This window comes from Caretta caretta, chromosome 2, assembly GCF_965140235.1.
Source record: "Caretta caretta isolate rCarCar2 chromosome 2, rCarCar1.hap1, whole genome shotgun sequence".
NCBI lineage: Eukaryota > Metazoa > Chordata > Testudines > Cheloniidae > Caretta > Caretta caretta.
This window is the reverse complement of record NC_134207.1, coordinates 247,618,782-247,640,428: the sequence shown is the minus strand read 5'-3', so window position 1 is coordinate 247,640,428 and position 21,647 is coordinate 247,618,782. Positions and strand designations below refer to the sequence as shown.

Genomic DNA, 21,647 nt, shown 5'->3' with positions numbered 1-21,647 from the left:
CCCTCCCCCCGTGTAAGACCTGTACGACCCCCCTAAGCGGTCCCGACCCCCAGCCTGAGAACCCCTGCTATATAAGGAAAAGACCCCAAAATCGGGACTGTCCCTATAAAATCGGGACATCTGGTCACCCTAGTCCAGCCAGGTGCTAAGAGGAGGCGGCTGGGGCCAGCTCTAGGCAGCAGGTCAGACTAGAAGCTTCTGCAGCTTCTTTCTGCTCCACCGGTCCCGAGTTCGCCGCCCCCGGGCCCCTTTTGCTCGGTCTCCGTTCCCGGCCGCGTGCGTCGGGCCTCAGGGCGGCGCTGCAGTTCAGACCGCCACGGCAGGGGGCGCTGTGCGCGCGGCTGGCAACGGGCCGATATTTTAACTCTTGTCCCGGGCGGAGTGGCTCGTAGCTCGTTGGAAGTCTCGCGAGACTGTACGCGGCTGTTCCGGCCCAGGCCCGCCAGGCAGGCAGACACGCGCGCGGGGGGGTTGCAGCCATGGCGCTCTACAACTTTAAGAAGATTATGGTGGTTCCTTCCGCGAAGGTGAGTGAAGCTCTTCTTCCGTCCCCCGTCAGCGCCCTCGCCGTGGTAGCGGCGGGGGCGCGCGCCCCCTCTCTCCTCGCGGCCGCTGGGGCTGAGCTGGAGCCATGTGTGTGCCAGGGGCGCCGCCCCGTCCCCAGCGCGTGGGACCTTCGCTGCCCCGTGCAGCCTCCGGCCGTGTACACGGGGCGGGGGGGGCTGAGGGGGCGGGGGGGGGCAGGGAGTGGAAGTTGGGGGCAGGGGCCCAGCAGAGGAGTTGAGGGGGCGGGGGAGGAGTGGAGTATTGGGCTACGCGCATGTCAGAGGCAGCGCTGCCCTGTGAAACTAAGAGGAGAGCGGGGCGCCTCTCTGGTGCGGGCGGATCCAGCCCCCCCGAACCCTGGGTGCGGTTCTGCTCCGGCTGCCATAGAAAACCACGTCAGCCCGACAGCCGATCTAGTCCTTGGCGTGGTGGCTTCAGGCCGGTTTCGCTGCAACCGTGTTTGCCGTGAACACGTGAAGCGTACTGGGGACAGGTGATGGTTATCAAAGGTCACTGTCTTGTGCTTTTCCAGGAGGCCAGCAAAGTCTTAGTCAAATTTAAACATAAGCACACATTTTCTGTTACAGTCCTTCCTACAGTGCAGAAACTTGGAGCTTGTTAGTCTTTAAGCCAAACTAAGGTGTGACAGGCAGGAGTTTTCTAAATTGTATCATGTAGCAGGTGTGCGTAATCCTGTAATTGTAATCCAGGCTGGTACTGATTTGGTGTCTGGCCTTAAATCTTTGTCTGTACCTCAGTTTCCTTTTTGTAATCTGTTTAGTTACCTGGCAAAGATTAATTACTCTATTTAATAATTATATACTGATTTTACTATGTATGTGCTCAGTATTAACTCTTACAGGGGAGAAATTAAACAATACAAATCTGCAACACAAAGGGTACTGAACATAAGGTACTATCCCAAGTAGTGATTATTATAAGGAATTCATTGTCCTGTGATAATCTGAGGTATCATCACTGCTATGTGCGTAACCCTGTGTATGCGGGAGAACTCTGTCAAAATGACCTATTACTCATGTCTGAAATGTGAATAAAATTGTCCTAGTTAAAAAAGACTTCAACAAATTTAAGATTAAAAGAGGTAAATTCTTGGGACTAAACATAGTAAATCTCTCTCTAAAGGTTCTCTGGGGGATATCAATATAAAGTGGCTACATCCAAGAGAGCTTATACATTTTGGTTTTCCCAGGACAGTCACCTTTTGTTTTTCTTTCTGGCCATCTCTTTCTAAATGCAGAACTGGCCTGCTTTCAATCCTTGTTTTGAGCTTCAGAAGTTCTGTGCCATTGTCAGAGACAGTGCTGATGGGTGCCTGCCTCCTTCAGGCTTCTGCTGACTCTTCTTCGCCCAGCCCTTCATTACCCCTCTTCGGAGACAACTGCTTAAAATCTGTGAAAATGGTGTGAAATTGGCTTTGGAGTTTCATCAGGGTTAGAAGCCTGAGTAGGGTGGTCAGGTGGTTGGAGAAAGGACAGTAATGTGCATATTATAAGGAATTGCCTCAACAGGAAAATATAGAGAAATGTTTTTATTAACAATAACTTATTGTTTCATATTGTATCTATTGTGAGAGTATGCAGGTGCTGCACATGCATAACTCAGTACACAACTCCGAGTGGGTCAATAAAATACTTACCTGGACAAAAACCAAACAACTTCTCCCCTCCTATCTAACATTCAGTCAAAAGGCAGGGGGGGAATGAATTCTTTCATTATGATCTGTGCCCCACCAAACTTGGACTCTGACACAGCAGCAGAGAGGGAGGGAGTTGTAGAGGTTTGGGTCTTCAGCTGAACACCTTACTGCCCGCCCCGATCATTTGAGATCTAGCACTGATAGTGGATACATGGAAGTTCCCTGAACTGTTAAGGAATGTAGGAAAAGGAGGCTGTTTCTTAAATAGCTGAAATGAACACTGGATAAAAGAACGAAGGGTTCTGCTTACAAATTTGTGGGTGGTGCATGGGACTGGAGGTTTGAACTTAATTTAAATGGAAGGACTTGTTTAGATATCTTAAAATTGGAGTGACATGCGATCCATGTTTTTTATTGATACCTTTGAAGCCACACAACAGCTTTTTTGTGTTAAAAAACTTGGTTATCCTACACAATGTGCAAAATTCGTAACTTCCACAACAATGATAGAAAGTGGATGCATTGTATTCTATCAACCTAATTGCAGGTAAAAGTGTGATGTGTGTACTGATTCTTTCAATAACTGCTTAGGTGTCTTTTAAAAACACTTAACTGCTCTGTTTTCCTTTTCTAAATAACTTTCATATTAGAATATGGGTTCTTAGTAATAAGTAATACAGTCTTTGCTGATAATTGTACTTTTCTTTAACTGCAGGACTTTATAGATCTGACATTGTCGAAGACTCAGCGAAAGACTCCGACAGTCATTCATAAGCATTATCAAATCCACCGCATTCGACAGTTTTACATGAGAAAAGTTAAATACACGCAGCAAAATTACCATGACAGACTCACCCAAATCTTAACAGATTTCCCAAAATTAGATGTAAGTGACTTTGGCAATTGATAAGTGAAAGAAAATGTACCTTGAATTCATCAAATCTAATGCTGTGACTGTAAATTGTGGTCTTGTGAGGTTTCGTTGGCTAAGCAAAATCAAGCTTACTTATTTCTTGGATAGGAGACTTCAGAAGAAAAATTTATATCTGCAGGAAGAAGTATTGATAACTCAGATGGCTCTATTTCTTTTGAGTAAAGTTCTGAATCAGGGCTCGAACAGGGTTTTGGGGCAACTTTTTCCTGGAGCTCACATCTTGTAGACAAGAGGTAAAATCAAAGTCTTAACCACTAGTGGTGATTAAAGGTCCCACATCACTTTTTCCAGGAGTGGGAATTTTAGCACTAACTTCTAGATAAATTTAAATTTGATAGAAACTTCAGTTGAATGATGGGTAAAGAAATATAGCCTGTTTAAAGGACTTTGTGACCTCCTATTTCTAGTGAAAGGTGCTAAAGAAGCATAAGGTATTATTATTTTTCACAGTTATTGCCATCCAAATGTTTTGTAGGAAAGAATGAGCGTCCAAATATAGATCTGATCAGTGTGTTTACAGTCTAATGCACTGATCCTGCAGTTGGAGATGTGCAGTTTTCAGTGACTTCAGTGGGGCTTTGTGTATGCCTGTACTTAATCCAGTGCAGAATTGAGACCTTAGTTTGCGTGGGATTTTTTCTGACTTCTATTTCTAATGCCTGATCTCTATTACAAAGTTCTGAAGTACAGCTTCTGTATTTGCTTAACTAGTTTGGTATCTATATAATGTTAAATTTCTAAAAATAAATCACATAGATGGGTAAAATATTCTTTCTAATTCTTTTACAAAGAGATGAACGGATGTGTTGTAAACGCTCTTCAAAAAGAATTGATGTGAAGAAGGTACACTCTTCATATGCTGACGAGTTTATTCAGGCATGAAAAATTGTCTGCCTAACTAGAGATGAATCTTACAGAATTTAGGGTTCAGTGAAAGAGAGGAATTACTTTGCTATGTTCCCACAATAGCAGAAGTATGTTAGAAAAAAGGCTGGCACTATACAGTATGCTTGCAGTTTCCCTCTATACAATATAATCTTGCATTTTTTCCTTTTTAACAAAAAATATTCTTACAAAGAAAAAGGCACAAGCAGAAATTTAGCCTAAGTCCAATGAAAAATAAAGCAGGAAATCAAAGTTATGGAAAAAACATTCAAATTCATGGATAAGCAGATTGTTTTCTTTAAAGATTATTAGATATGGAGAATGGTCTTCAGTTTGTATTTGTCAGCGGTGCCACTGGTTTCTTGTATCTATGAAAAAGTTGAAATCAGCAGTAAGAAGTCTTTACATTCATGAAAAAACATTCAGAAAAGGTTTTGATTAATTTATTTTATGCTTTTTTAGGATATCCATCCTTTTTATGCAGATTTGATGAATGTTCTCTATGACAAAGATCATTATAAGTTGGCCTTAGGACAGATTAATATTGCCAAGAATCTGATTGACAAGTAAGATACCTTAATTTATTTTTCTGTGGCTTGTTTTTGTCATAACAGCAGATTAATGTTTTCTTTCCTCCCGCAATAGTGTTTCTAAGGATTATGTGCGCCTGATGAAGTATGGCGATTCTCTTTATCGATGCAAACAGTTGAAACGGGCAGCTCTGGGACGTATGTGTACAATTATCAAAAGGCAGAAGCAAAGTTTAGAATATTTGGAACAAGGTATGTATTGCAAATATGGTAAAATGAAGCATTTTGAAGAGAGAATTTAAAATATAGACTTATGCCTGAAGACTTTTTACCAATTGTTTTTATAAATAGCATCTAAACTTACTTTAACTGAAAGAGGTTTGAGGAAAAATATTTTTTCTTTTTTCAGTTTATTTACTTTGGGAAATTATCAACATGTTGTGGCTAGTTAGTTTCACTGTTTTTCCTGAGTAGTCAGTCAAATACACCGGCTTTTTCTGAGATTTTTTTTGCATGGCAAGAGGAGAGGGAAAAACGTTTTTAAAAAAACAGGAAAGTATAATTGGCGCAGGAGCCTTGGAAAGATTGAGTACCTTGAAGAATTCTTAACTTGTTTCTAAAACTGATTAGATTTCTTGTTGTTTGCAGTGGTGTTGTAGCCCTGTTGGTCCCAGAATATTAGAGAGACAAGGGGAGGTGACGTAATAACTTTTATTTGGCCATCTTTTGTTGGTAAGAGAGACAAGCTTTTGAGCTTACTTAGAGCTCTTCAGGTCTAGGAAAGGTACTCGGAGTGTCATAAGCTAAATGCAAGGTGGAACAGATTATTTAGCATAATGATCCCCTGAAATGTGTTAACTACATTTGCTAAACAGTCTGTTGTACCTGTTATTTAGCTGAGACACTCTGAGTACGTTTCCCAAACCTGAAAGAGAGCTCTGTGTAAGCTCAAAAGTTTGTCTGTCTGCAACAAATGATGGTCCAATAAAAGAAATTATCTCGCCCATCTTGTTGGCAGATGCATTGCATTCACAGTTAATTATGTTTGTACAATGCATTTTTCCTAGTATTTGATTTACTTTGACTAAATGATATAGGCTGTCATTATTTATCTGTATCAGTTCGTTGCCTCTGATTTAATAGAGGCCAAATATTTTTTATACATTCTGCTCTGTAGCCCTCTTTGCCTCTTGTTCACATTATATCTAATTGAGGGGGATGATGTGTTAATTAAAATATAATATTTACAAGAAAGTCACACTTTATATTAAGGTTCTATTTGTAAATAGATTATCCAGGTTAATAAATGTTTTCATAAATGGTTAATTGTTAAAAGGCCAATAGGTTGTTCATAACCATCTAGAACACCTTCTACTGATGTACTTATAACTATAACATATTCAACTCATTCTTGTAACGTGCTTTCTTAATAATTTAACAACACTTTATGAACCACTTACAAATGGAAACTTAATGCAAAAATATATCTAAATTAAATGTGGTTTATGAATAATGTTTCTGAATAAAATCAGAAACTTTCCCATCTACAAAGAAAGATGTCTTCCTTCTGTTTAGTACATTTAAACTTTATTTTATCACCCATGTAATTCAATCAAGCTTTTTAAACTTTTCAGTGCGACAACATTTGTCCCGTTTGCCAACTATTGATCCCAATACACGAACTCTTCTGTTGTGTGGCTACCCAAATGTTGGAAAATCGAGCTTTATAAATAAGGTATGTGAGTTTGTTGTAAAAAATATTACTTCAAAGTTTAAATAATTTGAAATATTGGGACTCTACCCAAGGATCTTAGCTAGCAGGTGTCTGTACAAGGTTAGGGATTTAGTATGAATCTCAGGGCTGTAGAAGGAAATGAAAAACAGATTTATTTTTAAATCAATTTATTGTATCATAAGCTTCCCCAGCGTCGTGAAATTTTTCTCTCAGAGAGAGCAAAAAGTGAATTAACCTTCTATAGAAAATCATTGAGACTAACCACTTTGGTGTAGTAAAGGAAGTGCATTATAATTGATATGCTGCTGTCAGGAAAATAATTGTCTCAGTAAATGAAAAAAAATCTTTATTTGGGGATTTTTCTTGTTTTAAGGTGACAAGAGCAGATGTGGAAGTGCAGCCTTATGCCTTTACCACAAAATCCCTCTTTGTGGGACACATGGATTATAGGTATCTGCGTTGGCAGGTAAGAGCTATTGCTAACTTACTGCTCTGTTTCCACAGGAATGAATTGGTTAGGATCCTGTTGCTGTTGAGAATACCATTTTGTTTGCTGATGGCTGTTTCTAAAGTACTGTACCTAGAGAACTGCTGTGTAAGATCTCTCTTTACTGAGAGATGTACTGAGTAAGGTCAGCTATCAGAAGCTATTCTAAAAATGTAGATCCTGGGGTTTTTCAGTTGCTGGGAGGGAAAGGGCACTTGCATAACTCCTGAGTAGTAACGGAAAGTGATTCATCTCCAGACTGGATCAGGTCAGGGCAGGTCTCCCTCCCTCTGATTCAGTCCAAGTGAAAATGCATGGAAACTCCAGGTAGTCTTTCCTTGTATTACTATGATACTCTTTTCTCTGACTATAATTTGAAGTACTCAGTCTCATCTTATTTTAACACGAATACTATTGTCGTCTTATTCATTTTTCATGTTCTTACTTTGAATGAATTTACAAACTTGTGGTTGAAAGGAAACAATATATATAGTTGCTATTGTCAGCGTCTATTCTTTTAGGTTTTTATACCATGCTTATCACTATAGTATCTGAGCACTTTCCAGTAGTATATTAAGCCACATAACTACACACCTGTCATATGTTGTTTGTTCTCTCATTCTTTCCCCAGAGAAAGAAGCATGTGCGGTAGAATGTCTTGTTTTGGTGGTCTCTCTCTCTCTTTAATATAAATGTACTTGTTGCTATGTGTTTCTGTTAGAGAAGGCAGGTCAAAGAAATGTGCTTTGCACTTGAAGCAGAAAGTTGCGAGGTTCCTAAGTTCCTGGCGGTGTTCATTCCACATTCTCAGTCTGCCCCCAGAGAAGATGCACTCTCATGCACATACAAGCTTTACTCTTATTGTTGAGAGTTCCATTATGCCAGAAGAGCATAGTTTACTACTGGGGGAATTCTGTGCCACTACTCACGCGTAGAATTCCTGTCCCCTGCAGATTTCTTTGCTTCCCTGCAGAAAATGATCGGGAAGCATAGGTAAGCCGTAAGAGCGGTCATGTCATTTTGGGTGCCTGGAGCAGCAGGCAGAGAGGTAAATCACTGTGGGGCTGGGATGCCCCGGCCGGTGACTCCTGCCCTGCGCTAGACTCACCTGCTAGTCCCAGCTGAGATGGGGATGGAGGAGGATGGGGCTGTCTCTTCCCCTGCAAGGGAGCGCCTGTGGGGTTCCCCTGCAGAAAGCTCCATATTCCTCCCTCTCCCTCCCCCCCGCCACTTTGTGACCCCATCACTCGCCAGCCTTGGGGGAAGGGGCCACTATGCAGGGAGCTGCTTTCCCATCAGCTGGACCCCCTATATCCAGAGCCCCACCCCTGCACGCAGCCCGTCCCCCTGCACACTCGAAGCCCTCTTGCTTACTATCTTGGGGCAGCTAGAGTAGAGGGGCAGGGCCCCCGAGTGTTTTTAGGGCAGGCCCAGCCCTTGTGCTGTGTCAGGGTTGAGTGCAGCCTCACCGCCATGTCCCGGAGGGAAGTGGGGGCTACGGGGGTGATCTTCCACCTTTGTTCAGCCAGTGGCCTGTGCTCCCCACTGCCATGCTTGGAGCCTCCACATTTATTTATTGACAAATAAAATATGCAGAATTTGAACATACCATGTGCAGGATTTGTATTTTTTTGGCGCAGAATTCCCTCAGGAGTAAGAGTTGTTGATCATGGTCTTTGTCCTGAAGCTTTAGATGATTGTTTAGATATCCTGAGACCTGGTCATGGGGGGCTATGAAGATAGGGACCTTGCACTTGATTTGATATTCTGTGGGAAGCCAGTGTAGGGAGCAGAGGACAGGTTTGATATGTTCCTGCTTTGCTTCTTTCCTAACCAGTAATCACAAACATACTGTGAAAGATTGATTGGTCCATATCACTTTTCTCCCCTCATCTCTAACCCCCCCCCCGATCTTATTACTTCTGTGGCTAATATATGTTATATTAAGGTGTGAGCTAATTATGTTAATCTAAATTTTAGGTGGTAGATACCCCTGGTATTTTGGATCATCCTTTGGAAGAAAGGAATACCATTGAGATGCAGGCTATCACAGCGCTTGCACATCTCCGTGCTGCTGTGCTTTTTGTAATGGATGTGTCTGAGCAGTGCGGGCATCGTCTGGAGGAGCAACTAGAACTCTTCCAAAATATTAAACCACTATTTGCAAATAAGGTAGATCTGATTTACATGACTCAAACCTAACTTTTCACAGTGTGAAACAGTAAGCTGAATAGTATTGTTTACTTTCTTTCTATTAGCCTCTTATACTTGTAGCAAACAAGTGTGACGTGAAAAGGATTTCTGAACTTCCTGAAGAAAATCAGGTTAGAAGGCCTTTTCTTCTTTTCGTAATTTACAAATGCATTCTATGCATCTGTCGTGGAATAATACGAGTTATAATGTGCATGGGTGAACTTCGTTGTATAATGTCTTAATTGGACAGTTTAATATCCTGATGAAGAGTGAGTAGGTCTTCGTTTTTGCTTTTTAAAAAAAATAAAATAAAAATTGTGAATACCTACTAAGATGTGTGTTTGTGTATTTCCATGTATGGGGCGGGGGTATGTGTGTGAGAGAGATTAGCCTGATGTTTCATTAGTGCAAAGCACCCATAGCTGCTGTTTGGTTTCATGGATAGTAAGGCCAGAAAGGGTCATCTGATCTGAAGTCTTGCATAACACAGGCCAATGAACCTCATTTAACAGTTTCTGGGTAGAGACAACTGAGTACTGGTGTGAGGCACGGTGTCTTGAGCTGTCGAAATGGAAGTTATGGATGAAGCAGTATCTGCACACACAGGCCTGATTTTTCATATGCACACAGGTTACCCTGATTTTTACACATTCTGAGCATGTAGCTAATGTATATATTTTATTCTATTTGCTACTTAACTTACTATTTACATCTGATCCCCGCATTTATGTGTAAAAGTTAGTATATGCAAAATTTCTGTAGTTCCTCTTTAGGAAAACATCTATTAATACAGTTGCTCAATAATGTCAGAAGAAATTTTTATTTTGAGACGAGATAAGAAGTTTGACTTTGTTTAATGAGTTGGAAACAGTGATCTTTAAGAAATAATCAGAACTTACTTTATTTTTGTGTGTTCTGTTTGTTTTTCAGAAAATGTTTGAAAATTTAGAAGCGGAAGGATTTCCGGTCATAGAGACAAGTACTCTAACAGAAGAAGGTGTGATTAAAGTTAAAACAGAGGTGAGTTTCTTCTTTTACTTACACAAATTTTGTTCCAAATAGATATCTAAGTTTCGTTTTACTGTTTGTGAATTTAGTCTTTATTAAAGTAGTGGACTGGTGCTCTGGTTTGAGACAGATATAACAAGTTTTCCTGTGTATCTGAGGAACTATGACACTCGAATGTTCAAGTTTTGGGTCTCCCATTGGGCAGATACTGCCAGATGAGCAAAGTTGTTGCTTTCTATGATGTGAATAAATGGAGATTAGATTGAGACAAGCAAGCATGATTTTTACTTCGGACATATTTATTGTACAGTTTTTCTTACTGAAGTGGCTTTGTGAAAATTATTGCTTTTTTTTTTTTTTATTGAGGATCCCGGGGGGATGATAGCCACCCGCTCTTATTCCAGCATATAACAATACAGTAGATGTAAAATAGATTGTAGGTCACAAAATCTAAAATGGCAGAAAAAATTATGCACATTAAAATGAAAACCCTGGATCTTGATTTGCACTGAAGAGTTACTGTTTTAAAATTGTTAATAACTCTAATCCAGCAGTTCTCAAACTGTGGGTCGGGACCCCAAAGAGTGCCATGGCCCCATTTTAATGGGGTCACCAGGGCCAGCATTAGACTTGCTGGGATCCAGGGCTGAAGCTGAATCCTGAGCTCCACCCCAACCGGGGGCGGTGGGGCTCGGGCTCCTTCCCTCCGTCTCTGGGGTCATGGAGTAATTTTGTTGTCAGTAGGGGGTCATGGTGCAATGAAGTTTGAGAACCCCAGCGAATCATTGACTAGATTTATATAAATTCTATGTAGCGTCTTTAATCCTGGTGGAATGGCTATGTACTGGGAGATTCTCCACTGTCTTTCAGATATTAATCTTAAATTGACTACTTGTGCGGATGCTGTTTGGTCATTTCTTAGACCGGGGTGGCCAACCTGTGGCTCCGGAGCCACATGTGGCTCTTCAGAAGTGAATATGTGGCTCCTTGTGTAGGCACTGACTCCGGGGCTGGATCTACATTCGCAGACTTTTCAGTGTGCTGGGGGGTTCTCACTGCTCAACCTCTGGCTCTGCCACGAGCCCCGCCCTCACTCCACCTCTTCTGGACCCCTCCCCTGAGCCTGCTGTGCCCTCGCTCCTTCCCCTTCCCCCAGCCCCCTGCATGGCACAAAACAGCTGATTGGGGGGTGCGGGGAGGGAAGGGGAGGTGCTGATCGGTGGGGCTGCCGGTGGGTGGGAAGCATGGGGTGGGGTGGGAACTGATGGGGGGCTGCTGACGTATTACTGTGGCTCTTTGGCAGTGTACATTGGTAAATTCTGGCTCCTCCTTAGGCTCGGGTTTGCCACCCCGTTTTAGACCAGTGTCTCTCTTGCTAGACAGAAATAACAAATGAGGAAATTCCACCTACTTTGAACTCTTGTCCCATCAGACCTTTTGTTAGCGGGGATAAAAAAAGATAATCATTAATTTGGGCCTGCTTTTGGTCTGGGCCAGCAGAGAATTGTTCTTAGCTAAAAATAAAACACGCCCACTAGATATTACATAATAGCAAAAGCTCAGTTTTGAAAAGGTTCTGTGTATCTCTAGAAATAAATCTGAAGACCGTTTGTTTTTTGGGAACCATTTTCTGGACATTACTCGTGCCTTACATTGGAAACTATTTTCAAACTCCATATCCAAGATTGAACCAATATGACAATCAGATCCTTAACTATAATTCATCACATTTCCTTGGCATGATTTTCCAGATTTCTTTAAAAAAAAAAACTTGACTGAGACTTTTTTCCTCTATAAGCCTTTGTTGCTTTGATTCTCACTGTACGAGATTCCGTTCCCATTTAGTTATAACTGAAATATGAATATTGTTACATAACTGCTCTTGTATTGAGTTTTAAAATAAAGTGTGTTTTTGTGGCAGGGGGAACAGTGACTTAAAATGGGATTTGAACTAGGTCTCCATAGGTAAAAAGCCAGTGCATTAAATCACTGTATCATGCAGCCTTCTCTCTGTCCCCGACAATAATTAATGACACCTTATACCTTTTTAGGCCTGTGACAGACTGTTGTCCCATCGTGTTGATACCAAAATGAAAGGAAATAAGGTGAATGAAGTGCTGAACCGACTACATTTAGCTGTACCAAGCAAAAGAGATAATAAGGTAGGTTATTAAAATTTGGATATATTTTTCAGTAGTCTTTGAACATCCTTCTTTGCTGACTTAATGTGGGGATTCATTTTGTTGGAATCCTGTGAATTTCAGGATCTCAGTTAATGTATTGGCATAGTGAATCAGTTTGACATTACCCAGGGTACAAACTGGACTGAGGATAGCTGTGTCCCCTCAATTCTCTGACCGGGGGTGTCTTTTATGCTTTGCTGTAAGAGCAACCATTCCTGGTCTTCCCACACACAGCCTCCAGCATGTAAATCACTCCCAGCTATACTGTATGAGTGCTATAGCCAGCCAGCCATGAATTACACCAGGGCAACATCAGCAAACTCCCAGTGCCAGACTCTCCTCCCTCCCCCGCCCCAGAAATGTGTGTCTCATACTGCCCAGCACCCTCCTGGACAATACAAATTCATAGAAAGTCCATCATTTTGTTAATAGGAAATGATATGCACAAGTCTTATCTCAAATGAAGTTTCCCAAACACTTCAATCCAAAGACGTACTGGTTCAGATAAAACAATAAAAAAACCCATTTCTTAACTACAGAAAGATAGATTTTAAGTGATTACAAGTAATGAGACATAAAAGTCAGTATTGGTTACAAAGAAATAAAAGGTAGAACATAATTAACTCCTAACTTAAGCTAAATGAATTCAAGAGAAATCTTTGCTTTACCACATGCTTTCTAAGTCTTACAGTCTGGAATCCTTTCAGGCAGGATCCCTCCCCCAGTTCAGTGTTAATTTCCTTGTCCTTCAGGTGGTGTTGATGCTGCGAGTAGAGATGAAGGGAGAGATAATTTGGGGCATCTGTTCCCCATTTTTATATCTTTTCATCCTTTTTGAGAATCCTCTCCAGTTGGGATTCAAGAGAGACAGTCTGTGGGACGGGAACTTCCAGCTGTTTTTTTTTTTTTTGCCAAGATATAACTTTCTCACTCACACCCTTTTCCTGCCAAAGAGTGGCCGCTTAACCAAAGAAAGTCCATTGAATTTTGTTGAAACCTGGCTGAGATATCGGTTTGCCTTTTGACTTTGGGGAAGCAGTTTGTGCCTGCTTTTCTGAACTTGGAATATGTCTCAATAATGTTATACAGCAGAATCTTATAACTTTACATACAATATTGCCACACACATTTTACCAGGACAAAATGATCAGCACACTGAGTTTTCAAATGATACCTGACAAGGCATATTTTGTACAAAATGCATTATAGTTTTTGTAAAAAGCTTGAACATAGGGATACAGACTGTCACAATCGGTTAAGATTATTGAAACTTTTTCTTACAGAGAAACATATAGTGACAATATTTTATTTGCATTACAGAAAATTTGGGATTCCCACACTATATTAAAAAAGAAAAGAATCACATGCTCTTGTGATCATGTTTATTGCATTAATTTCAGGAAAGGCCACCTTTCATTCCTGAGGGAGCAGTAACACGTAAGAAACGCATGGAAGTAGATGCACCTAAAAAGAAGAGGGTAAGTGGCTTACAGAACAGATTTGGCACCCTTGAATTGAGGAATTAGTAGTGAAATTTAAAAAATCAAAACAAAAGAGTGATCATTGAAAAGTACAATATTTATGCTACGTATGTCTTTTTAGGAGAGAGATCTTGAAGTGGAAATGGGAGATGATTATATTTTGGATCTTCAGAGTAAGTGTTATTCAAGTCTCAGTATAATTATTTTAAGAAGTGAAATTGGGCTGAGGTTGTCTTTTTGTGTTTATAGCAGAAAGTTTCAAGCAGGAAAATCTTATCCTAACTATTTCAATCTTAAATGTCCCTGCTGCTATTTTAGTGAACACTAGCAGACTTCTTCTCTAATTCCAAATTAGTAAGAATTGGCTTTCTGCTCTCACTTGTGTTGTGATGTAATTTGGAGTGTCTTTCAGTTTGTAGAATTACTGAAACAGAATGAATGGCTTGATGACTCAGCTCTTCTGTTTCTTTTGTCCTGCTTGAACATATCTGATACATATTCTAGCATGATCCTTGTCTTAAGGGAAATAGTTGATTTGTGGAGAGAATAATTTAGTGTGTTCTTTTTCACTTATATTATTATTGCTCATTATTTGTGTGTTACATGATCATCACTGTTTGACAAGACTTCCAGTGTAAAGTTCTGTGTGGCACTGATTCTGTATGTTATCAAATTCTTACATTTTAGAGAGAGACTTGTATTTTATATTACGATGTAAATATTTTCTCCCATCCTTGATTTTTCTATAAAATGTTTCAACAAGTTAAAGTATTGGTTAATTTTGCGTAATTTCTTTTTTTAGAATACTGGGATCTAATGAATTCATCTGAAAAATATGATAAGATACCTGAGATCTGGGAAGGACATAACATAGCTGATTATATTGATCCAGATATCATGAGGGTGAGCTTTATGCTATTTGTTTTACACTGTTGAGGATATTCTCTCCTGTTCTCATTGAATTTAGTGTTTCTGTCTTCAAGCAGTATGAATCCACAGATGTATAAAGTTAGTAAAACTTTAGTTTATTTCTCTCCTGATATGCATGCATAAACTGATGAAGTTTCTTAAATTCATAAATAACAAAATATAGTGGTTTATAGTATGAAGAAGTGGTTTTTTACACACGGAAGCTTATGCCCAAATAAATCTGTTAGTCTTTAAGGTGCCACCGGACTCCTTGTTGTTTTTGTGGATACAGACTAACACAGCTACCCCCTGATACTTTAAACTATAGTTTTGTAACTTTTCTTAGTGTATTCTTGGAAGGAACACAACATTTATCATAGGTAAAGATATTTTCATACTGAGTGGCAGTTATGTCTATAGTGACTCAACAAATAGTTTGCTTTGCCATCAGAATCAATGTTGATCTTTTTTCATTATAACATCTTAAAAAATAAGGTTTGTTAGAGAACTTGCATTCCTTCCACTGTCTGACTCTGCAGTGACAGAGGAAACAGAATGATCATAATTTTTTTAGTGAATTATTATTGCTGTTGATATTATGCCTTCACTGCCAGAATAAACTGTTAAAGTAGTTTGAGTGTTAATCCTAAACTGTTTGACAGCATCCTTTTAATTTGACGAAGCAGTGGAGAACTCTTGCTGTTTTCATTTCTGTTTCATGATGATCTTGTTTAGCCAAGGAGAAATAACAGGGAACTCATTCTGGAGCTTAAGGTGGTTAAAAGGATCATCATAGAGTAACATGAGCTGCTCCCTTCTTCAAGGGCTGAGTGTGCTGCCTTTCTAGTGCCTTCTGGCCCAGAGGGTGAGACTGACATTTGGAAATTGAATCAAGGTTCTTTACATGGAAACAGTCTGACCATAAGGTTGTGATAGTGTCCCTTTTAAAGGTAAACACTATAAACAAGATGTTTCTGATCCTAAATATGGACTGTGACAGACTGAGGATATCCTGCAGTATCCTAGACAAGCCTTATGGAATTAAGATAAACTTTAATGAATTAAGTTAAACCTTGCTGAATTAGGTTTAATATCTTTCAAGTCCATTATATTAAAAATGAAAGTGTGTGTGTTGTGGAATTGTATGCAACTCCTGTATATCAGCCCTTTGAAACCACCCCACTGGACTGGTTCACATATATTAATTCAAACTGGATACTCCAGGGAACAACAGAGGATGGATTTTTGGATAAATAACCTAGTTTTAAATAGATTCATGGCCTTCTTTCTGACCCAGCAAACGGACAAGACCCCTGCCCACAGAAGGTCCCAATCCTTAGGGAAGGATTGGAAGGACTGCACCTTCTGAGGCCACATAAGACGGTGTGCTTGTTCTGAGCTGAAATGGTGATGAACTTGAAACTACAAGGAAACCTCTTGGGTGGGGTTTGGAGAAGGGCTGCTTCTGCTGGAGCCAGTATTAGGTTGCGGTGATCTCTGATAAGCTTATTAGCGTGTATGCAATGTTTTCTCTATAATGCTTGTTACTTTAAGAATAAAATAGACTTACATTAAAAGAGCTGTGTGGTCACTGTAACTAACTGTGGCAGTCCCACTTTTAGCCATCTCTGAAGAGAAAGCAAGCAGGTCTGCTTGGACAGCTTATCTCTACTGAGATAACTCGATATAGTCAGACTATGCAGCCTGGAAATACTCTGATCAGACAGGAGTGAAACACAGGCCTCTGGGGAATGGCTGGGGAGCTGGAAGCCTGAGAGTGGGTTCCCTTCATGAGTCACTGTGGGCAAATACAGGTGCAGTTGCTTTGAACTGTGATACAAATAACTTGTTTTCCATTTGATCTCTTTACATTTTAAGAAACTGGAAGAGTTAGAGAAAGAGGAAGAGCTGAGGCAAGCTGCTGGGGAATATGACAGTGAACCAGAAAGTGAAGATGAGGAAATGTTGGAAATCAGAAAACTGGCACAACAGATTCGAGAAAAAAAGAAACTAAAAATTTTGGAATCCAAGGAAAAAGATACTCAGGGCCCAAAAATGCCTAGGACAGCTAGAAGGGTAAGTATAAAATACTTTCAGTAATATAGTCTTGTTCATGGATAATATGCAAATGGCAAATGATTCATTATTAGGTGTGATTTCAGTTACAAGATTCTATCAATCAATGTAGCACTTTCTCCCCTACTCCTCCATTCCTTGCCAAAAACAGGTTCAACGAATACCACTGGAGTTCTAGGAATAGCTACTGTGGTGGTAGGTAAAGAGATGTGGAAATATGGGGGAAGCAGTAGAAGGAACAGTCTGAGACATGTTGGACAAGGGGAGGGGTGGGAGCCTCCATAAGAAATGGATCTGGCATTTTGGACCTTTTAGCTTATTAAATAAAAATTGGTAAACTATATAATAGAGCTGTAATTCCATTAAGGGGATCTGGTGATGTCATAAAAACACTGAAAACCTAAAACAGAATTATGGCAGCATAATCCTAAATTTGGCTGTTCTATAACAAGTTGAACTGATCTTCCGCATGGCTTCTTCCCTGTTGTTCTGCCCCCTCTCGCTTCTTTCCTGCTGCTCACTCCCTACCTTCTCTCCCCTATATTACCTCTGGGCTTGCTGTGTCCAAAACTCTACTTTAGTGAGTTATGTAGGTCATGCCAAACAAATGCCAGTAGTACCATCACATTATGGCACACTATGATATATATGATATAGAAAAACTCATAGGAATTTATTTAAAATTTTTGTAGTGGGTTTGGTTTTCCCTCTTCACCTGCAAACCCGGTGTTCTTTAGTTGTCATGAGTCTAACTGTATGTGGCTTGGAGAGAGCCATGAAAACCTCTTGCAATGATATAAAATAGCAGTGTATACATAAAAATGTCACTAACATAAAGTCTATTATTTTAGACCATTCCTGGGCTGGAAGTGATTGCTGGTTCCCTTTGGAAAGTTCGGGAAACTCTCTTTCCAATTATATAAAGCAGCTATGTCTAGCCCAGCAGGGTAGCAAGAAGTCATATTGTAAAGCTGTGACATTTTTAGAAAACTCTTACTATCCTAGGTTAGAATTTTGCTAATAGTGAATATGTAATTTGGGTAAAAGAGGGGAATTTTGCACATTTTGGGAAGAAAAGGAAATATTTATGTAACAAGTAGATTTAAAAAACAAACAGCAAAACCTGGCAGCTATTTGAAGTCGCTGTAGAGTTTGGACTATTAAAATAATTCCACAAAGATGGATTAGTGGGCAGAGAGCCAGTAAAGTAATCAAAAGCGCATGATAAATTCATTTATCATGTGGCTCTGCAGTTTGTTGAACGTATATGTCCATATAATGGTGGGTCTATGTATAATACATAGACATTTTGTTTGATTAAGAAAACATATGGAACCACCTTTTTAAAAGAAACATTTTCTTTATTATCTTTTTTTTTTAGGTCCAACGTAAGATACTAGAGAAGGAGATGAGCAGTCTTGGTCTTGACATGGCTGGTAAAGATGAAGTAAGACTTTTGCTAATTAAGTATTACAAATGTATGTTTGAAGAGTGAGGGTTTGAAAATCCCATTGGAGTTGTGTGCTGAACTCCTTTTGGATGCCTTTGAAAATCCCCCTAAAATGTCAGTTACCTCTACAGTTGATAAACTGAGTGAACCGAACCATTCATTCATGTGTGGACATGCAGAACTTCTGTTGTTGCTTTATCTGGCTTGATTGATCTCTACTGTTAGGCCAAGCTAGTTAACTAGAAAAGATTTCTTTGCCATCTTTGTTCAGAATGCTATGCTTGTATCGGCACCGCTGTCTTAAATTAGAACACCTCAGGTTGATTCGGGTGGGATTCCAGCTCTCCAGAATAAGCTTAACGTACAAGAGTCTACTTTGGGGATACGGAATTAAAGAGCAACAATTTTTTAGTATTTTTAATTTTTGAGGATAAAATATTTATTAGGATAAATGCCTATTAAAAATGTGGCTTAAAGACCGTGACAGATTGAGCAGGCTAATCATACATCAGCACCATAAATTACTGTTTTTTAAGTGAGACAAGGTGAGTGAGGTAATATCTTTCATTGGATCACTGTGTGTTGGGGAAAGAAGACATGCTTTCAGGCATACACAGAGCTCTTCTTCAGGCATGACTTTAAGTGCCTGACTAGCACTTAGCAGGTAATGCAGTCATGGAGTAAATTGTCCATCCCTGGATTTTGGGGGCCACCTTATTGTATCACAAGATCCCAGCACTCCTTTTTATACTCCTAATATAGCACAACCATATACAGAGGTCTCAGGTGAGACCCAAAGTCTTCAGATAATGAAGGGTTGAGATGTTAGGAATAATAAGTGGTGCCATTATACATTTGAAGTAAATACTCATGGTCTGTAGATCTTGGAATCCAGGTTTATTTAGGAGCCATACTTCCCAAAGGCCTGCTATCTCAGCCAGACTCTATAGAGGAAGGAGCCTAAGACTGGTGTGGAGCGATGCTGGTTGTCGTGACTTTGAAGCCTTTTCATGCTTTATCATATAAAGCTACTGGTAGTTACCTTAGTCTGGGTTTCCCCACGGTGTAAAGTTTATTTTTGTTTATTTTTGCTGAGCTGCTGCAATCTTTATTATCTGTTCACTTTTCTGAATTATATTTTTGAAGTCATCTACCTCAAAAGTCTGGCGCAGAAAGATAGACACTGTGGTATTTTAGGGGAATCAGTATGAGAATGTTGAATGAGTGATACTAAGTGCATTTTGGTGATGTTTTGCATAAGAATTGTTGGAAATACAGCAGAGAGCTTTGATCAACAGTGGACTTAAGGACTTTATCCAATGGTCTTTAGCTTAACGAGGAAGAGCCAAGAGTGCTGTAGGAATCAGGAAGCCACAGGATGTCTTTTTACAGGGATTTTTAAATTATTCTATTTGAAATAGACAATAGCAACTCTAATGATTACTTTGTGAATTTCAGGCACATTACGTGGTCCAAGCAAGAAGATCCAGGAGTGTTACTAGGAAACGTAAACGTGAAGAATCTGAACCCCCTAAGTCTGCAGCACGCAGTCGCAGTTCCTCTCGCACACCACGTGACACTTCTGGTCTGCGAGATGCAAAGGTTTGTTTCAGTTCATTAACGTTATCTAAACTTCACAGTAACTGCTATAGTACATGGTCACATTTACAGATATTTTTAATAGAATATAGATGAGGTTTAGTATTTGTACAAAGTTTCCAATGTTCTTCAATGAAACTTTGCTCTGATCTCTTTTCAGTATATATTTTGTGGAGGGGATATGTCTGCTCTTCATGATTTAAAATCAGATATTGATCGGATTCCTTATGCAAACTGAAAAATGACAACATATAAAGTAAAATGTAGTAATACAAAATGTTTAAAAATGTCTTTCACAAAACACACTTGGTTACACTCAGAATTTATTAAATTTATTTTTAGGCACCTGAGAAGTAAAGGCAATCTAAATTGAAATGGAATTCATTATTAACGTCACACATCTCATAATCTGACACTTAAATCCTGTGTCTAAATGTTTAGATGCCCAAAGATCTCATTAGGTCACTCTTAATATATTTGGAAATAGGATGCTAGTCTGAGTTCGTCTCATTGAAGGAATTTCTAACTGAACTAACTTTGTTTGGAAAGGAGATTTGTTTCCCCTTTGTCACTTTTTCTTACCTGTGGCCTTGAAAACCCTCTCTTTGTCTCTAACTGCGGAGATGATGGTTTGTGCTTGGCCTTCATTTTGATATCTCCTTCCCGACATTCTGCAATTTGAGTTTGCTAGACTTTTAAATAGAATTTTGTTCAAGTTTCTTGCTGAGGAGAAGAAAGAAAGAATGAATCTCTCTTAAATGTTTTTCTGTTTCATATAGATGGTGAAGAAGGTTAAGACTATCATGAAGAATTCTCAAAAGAAAATGAATCGCTTGGGCAAGAAAGGAGAGGCAGATAGGCATGTGTTTGACCTTAAACCCAAACATTTACTGTCTGGCAAAAGGAAATCTGGTACAACACAGAGAAGATAAAAACATTTTTCTGAATTAAAACTACTTTGCTGTCCTGTTTGTTTTTTTCCTAATAAAATGTAGATTGTATAATCTGGAAACAAAAAATAATCATAAAGAAATTCAGAAATCTTTCCTTGGTAACTGTTTAGATTTAAATGTACAGAGGGAAAGTTTGACATTTTGGTTCCATAGGCCAAAGTGGGTTAGTAAGGCCATGGAAACTGATCTGACTATCACCACTAGAACCAGAGTTTTGAATGGACATCAGATTGGCATCAGTCCAGATGAACCGTCTGAATGACTACAGAAGTTGAGGGTATTAAACCCAAATGGACTTGGGTTGTTGTCATAAGAACTGTAACCGTAATGAGAAAGTTTACATTAGCATGGCCAGTTAGAACGGCCTTAAGGATATTTTACATCCCAGTGGTTCCAAAAAATACATTGCCAATAACAAAATAACAGTAATATTTAGCATTATGCCACATGCACAGTATTACAAATAGCTTGTTATATAAGATTACATACTTATTCAGCACATGCAAAGCCGGAGACTTTAATAGTATCTTAAATTTTAAAAAAATCCAGTGCTTTAGAGCACTTACATTTTTTATAATGATCATGATTGAAACATTTGCTTGTTTCTGAACCTAATTTGCATATGACCTGTTATAAATGAAAAATAGGCAAGAATATATGTTCTTTAGTAAATCAATAGGCTGTGTTATCTTTGTTCTCAGCTCAGAAGGAGCTTGTTTCATCCATTGTGTTAGGGCATTTAATTTAATTTACACTGCAACGTAGAAGTATTTTTTTAAAATGAGATACTTTTTGCAGTAATAGAGGTAAAACAAACCATGAAAGACTTCGTGTTGGGGAGTGTGTGCTTAGACTTTCCAAACTATAGAGGAGCACAGCGCTAATTCTCTACAACCCTAAAATAAAATAGCAAGTATAATTTCTTCTGGCACTGGGAAAACTGTTGATGGTCAGAAGGGCTGAGTGATACTGGCTATCTCTGTCTGACAACCAAGCCCGTCTTCCCTGCCACGTCCCCTAA

General features: G+C 39.5%; 1 protein-coding gene across 3 annotated transcripts; it reads left to right on the top strand.

The window, feature by feature from the left end:
* Positions 1 to 370: 370 nt before the first annotated feature.
* Positions 371 to 20,629, top strand: GTPBP4 (GTP binding protein 4). Of its 3 annotated transcripts, none has more exons than XM_048837662.2 (17): positions 371 to 527; positions 2,919 to 3,089; positions 4,485 to 4,588; positions 4,668 to 4,804; positions 6,187 to 6,287; positions 6,661 to 6,753; positions 8,755 to 8,946; positions 9,033 to 9,098; positions 9,898 to 9,987; positions 12,027 to 12,137; positions 13,559 to 13,636; positions 13,761 to 13,812; positions 14,442 to 14,542; positions 16,427 to 16,624; positions 18,006 to 18,071; positions 19,533 to 19,676; positions 20,453 to 20,629. In XM_048837662.2, exons 1-17 carry the CDS (start codon positions 480 to 482, stop codon positions 20,603 to 20,605), a joined length of 1,905 nt encoding a protein of 634 aa, XP_048693619.2. In that variant the 5' UTR covers positions 371 to 479; the 3' UTR covers positions 20,606 to 20,629. The 3 variants fall into 3 exon arrangements, with proteins under 3 accessions (XP_048693619.2, XP_048693623.2, XP_048693622.2); XM_048837666.2 differs by lacking the exon at positions 371 to 527 and adding an exon at positions 870 to 1,039; XM_048837665.2 differs by lacking the exon at positions 371 to 527 and adding an exon at positions 870 to 1,055.
* Positions 20,630 to 21,647: the final 1,018 nt, after the last annotated feature.

What these genes read in the sequence shown, in the direction of transcription:
- GTPBP4 (XM_048837662.2), top strand. Translation starts at nt 480, where the DNA reads ATGGCGCTCTACAACTTTAAGAAGATTATGGTGGTTCCTTCCGCGAAG. An exon ending in ATAGGTATCTGCGTTGGCAG is followed by an intron (nt 6,754 to 8,754) that starts GTAAGAGCTATT and finishes TCTAAATTTTAG; the next exon opens with GTGGTAGATACCCCTGGTAT. An exon ending in TTGATCCAGATATCATGAGG is followed by an intron (nt 14,543 to 16,426) that starts GTGAGCTTTATG and finishes TTACATTTTAAG; the next exon opens with AAACTGGAAGAGTTAGAGAA.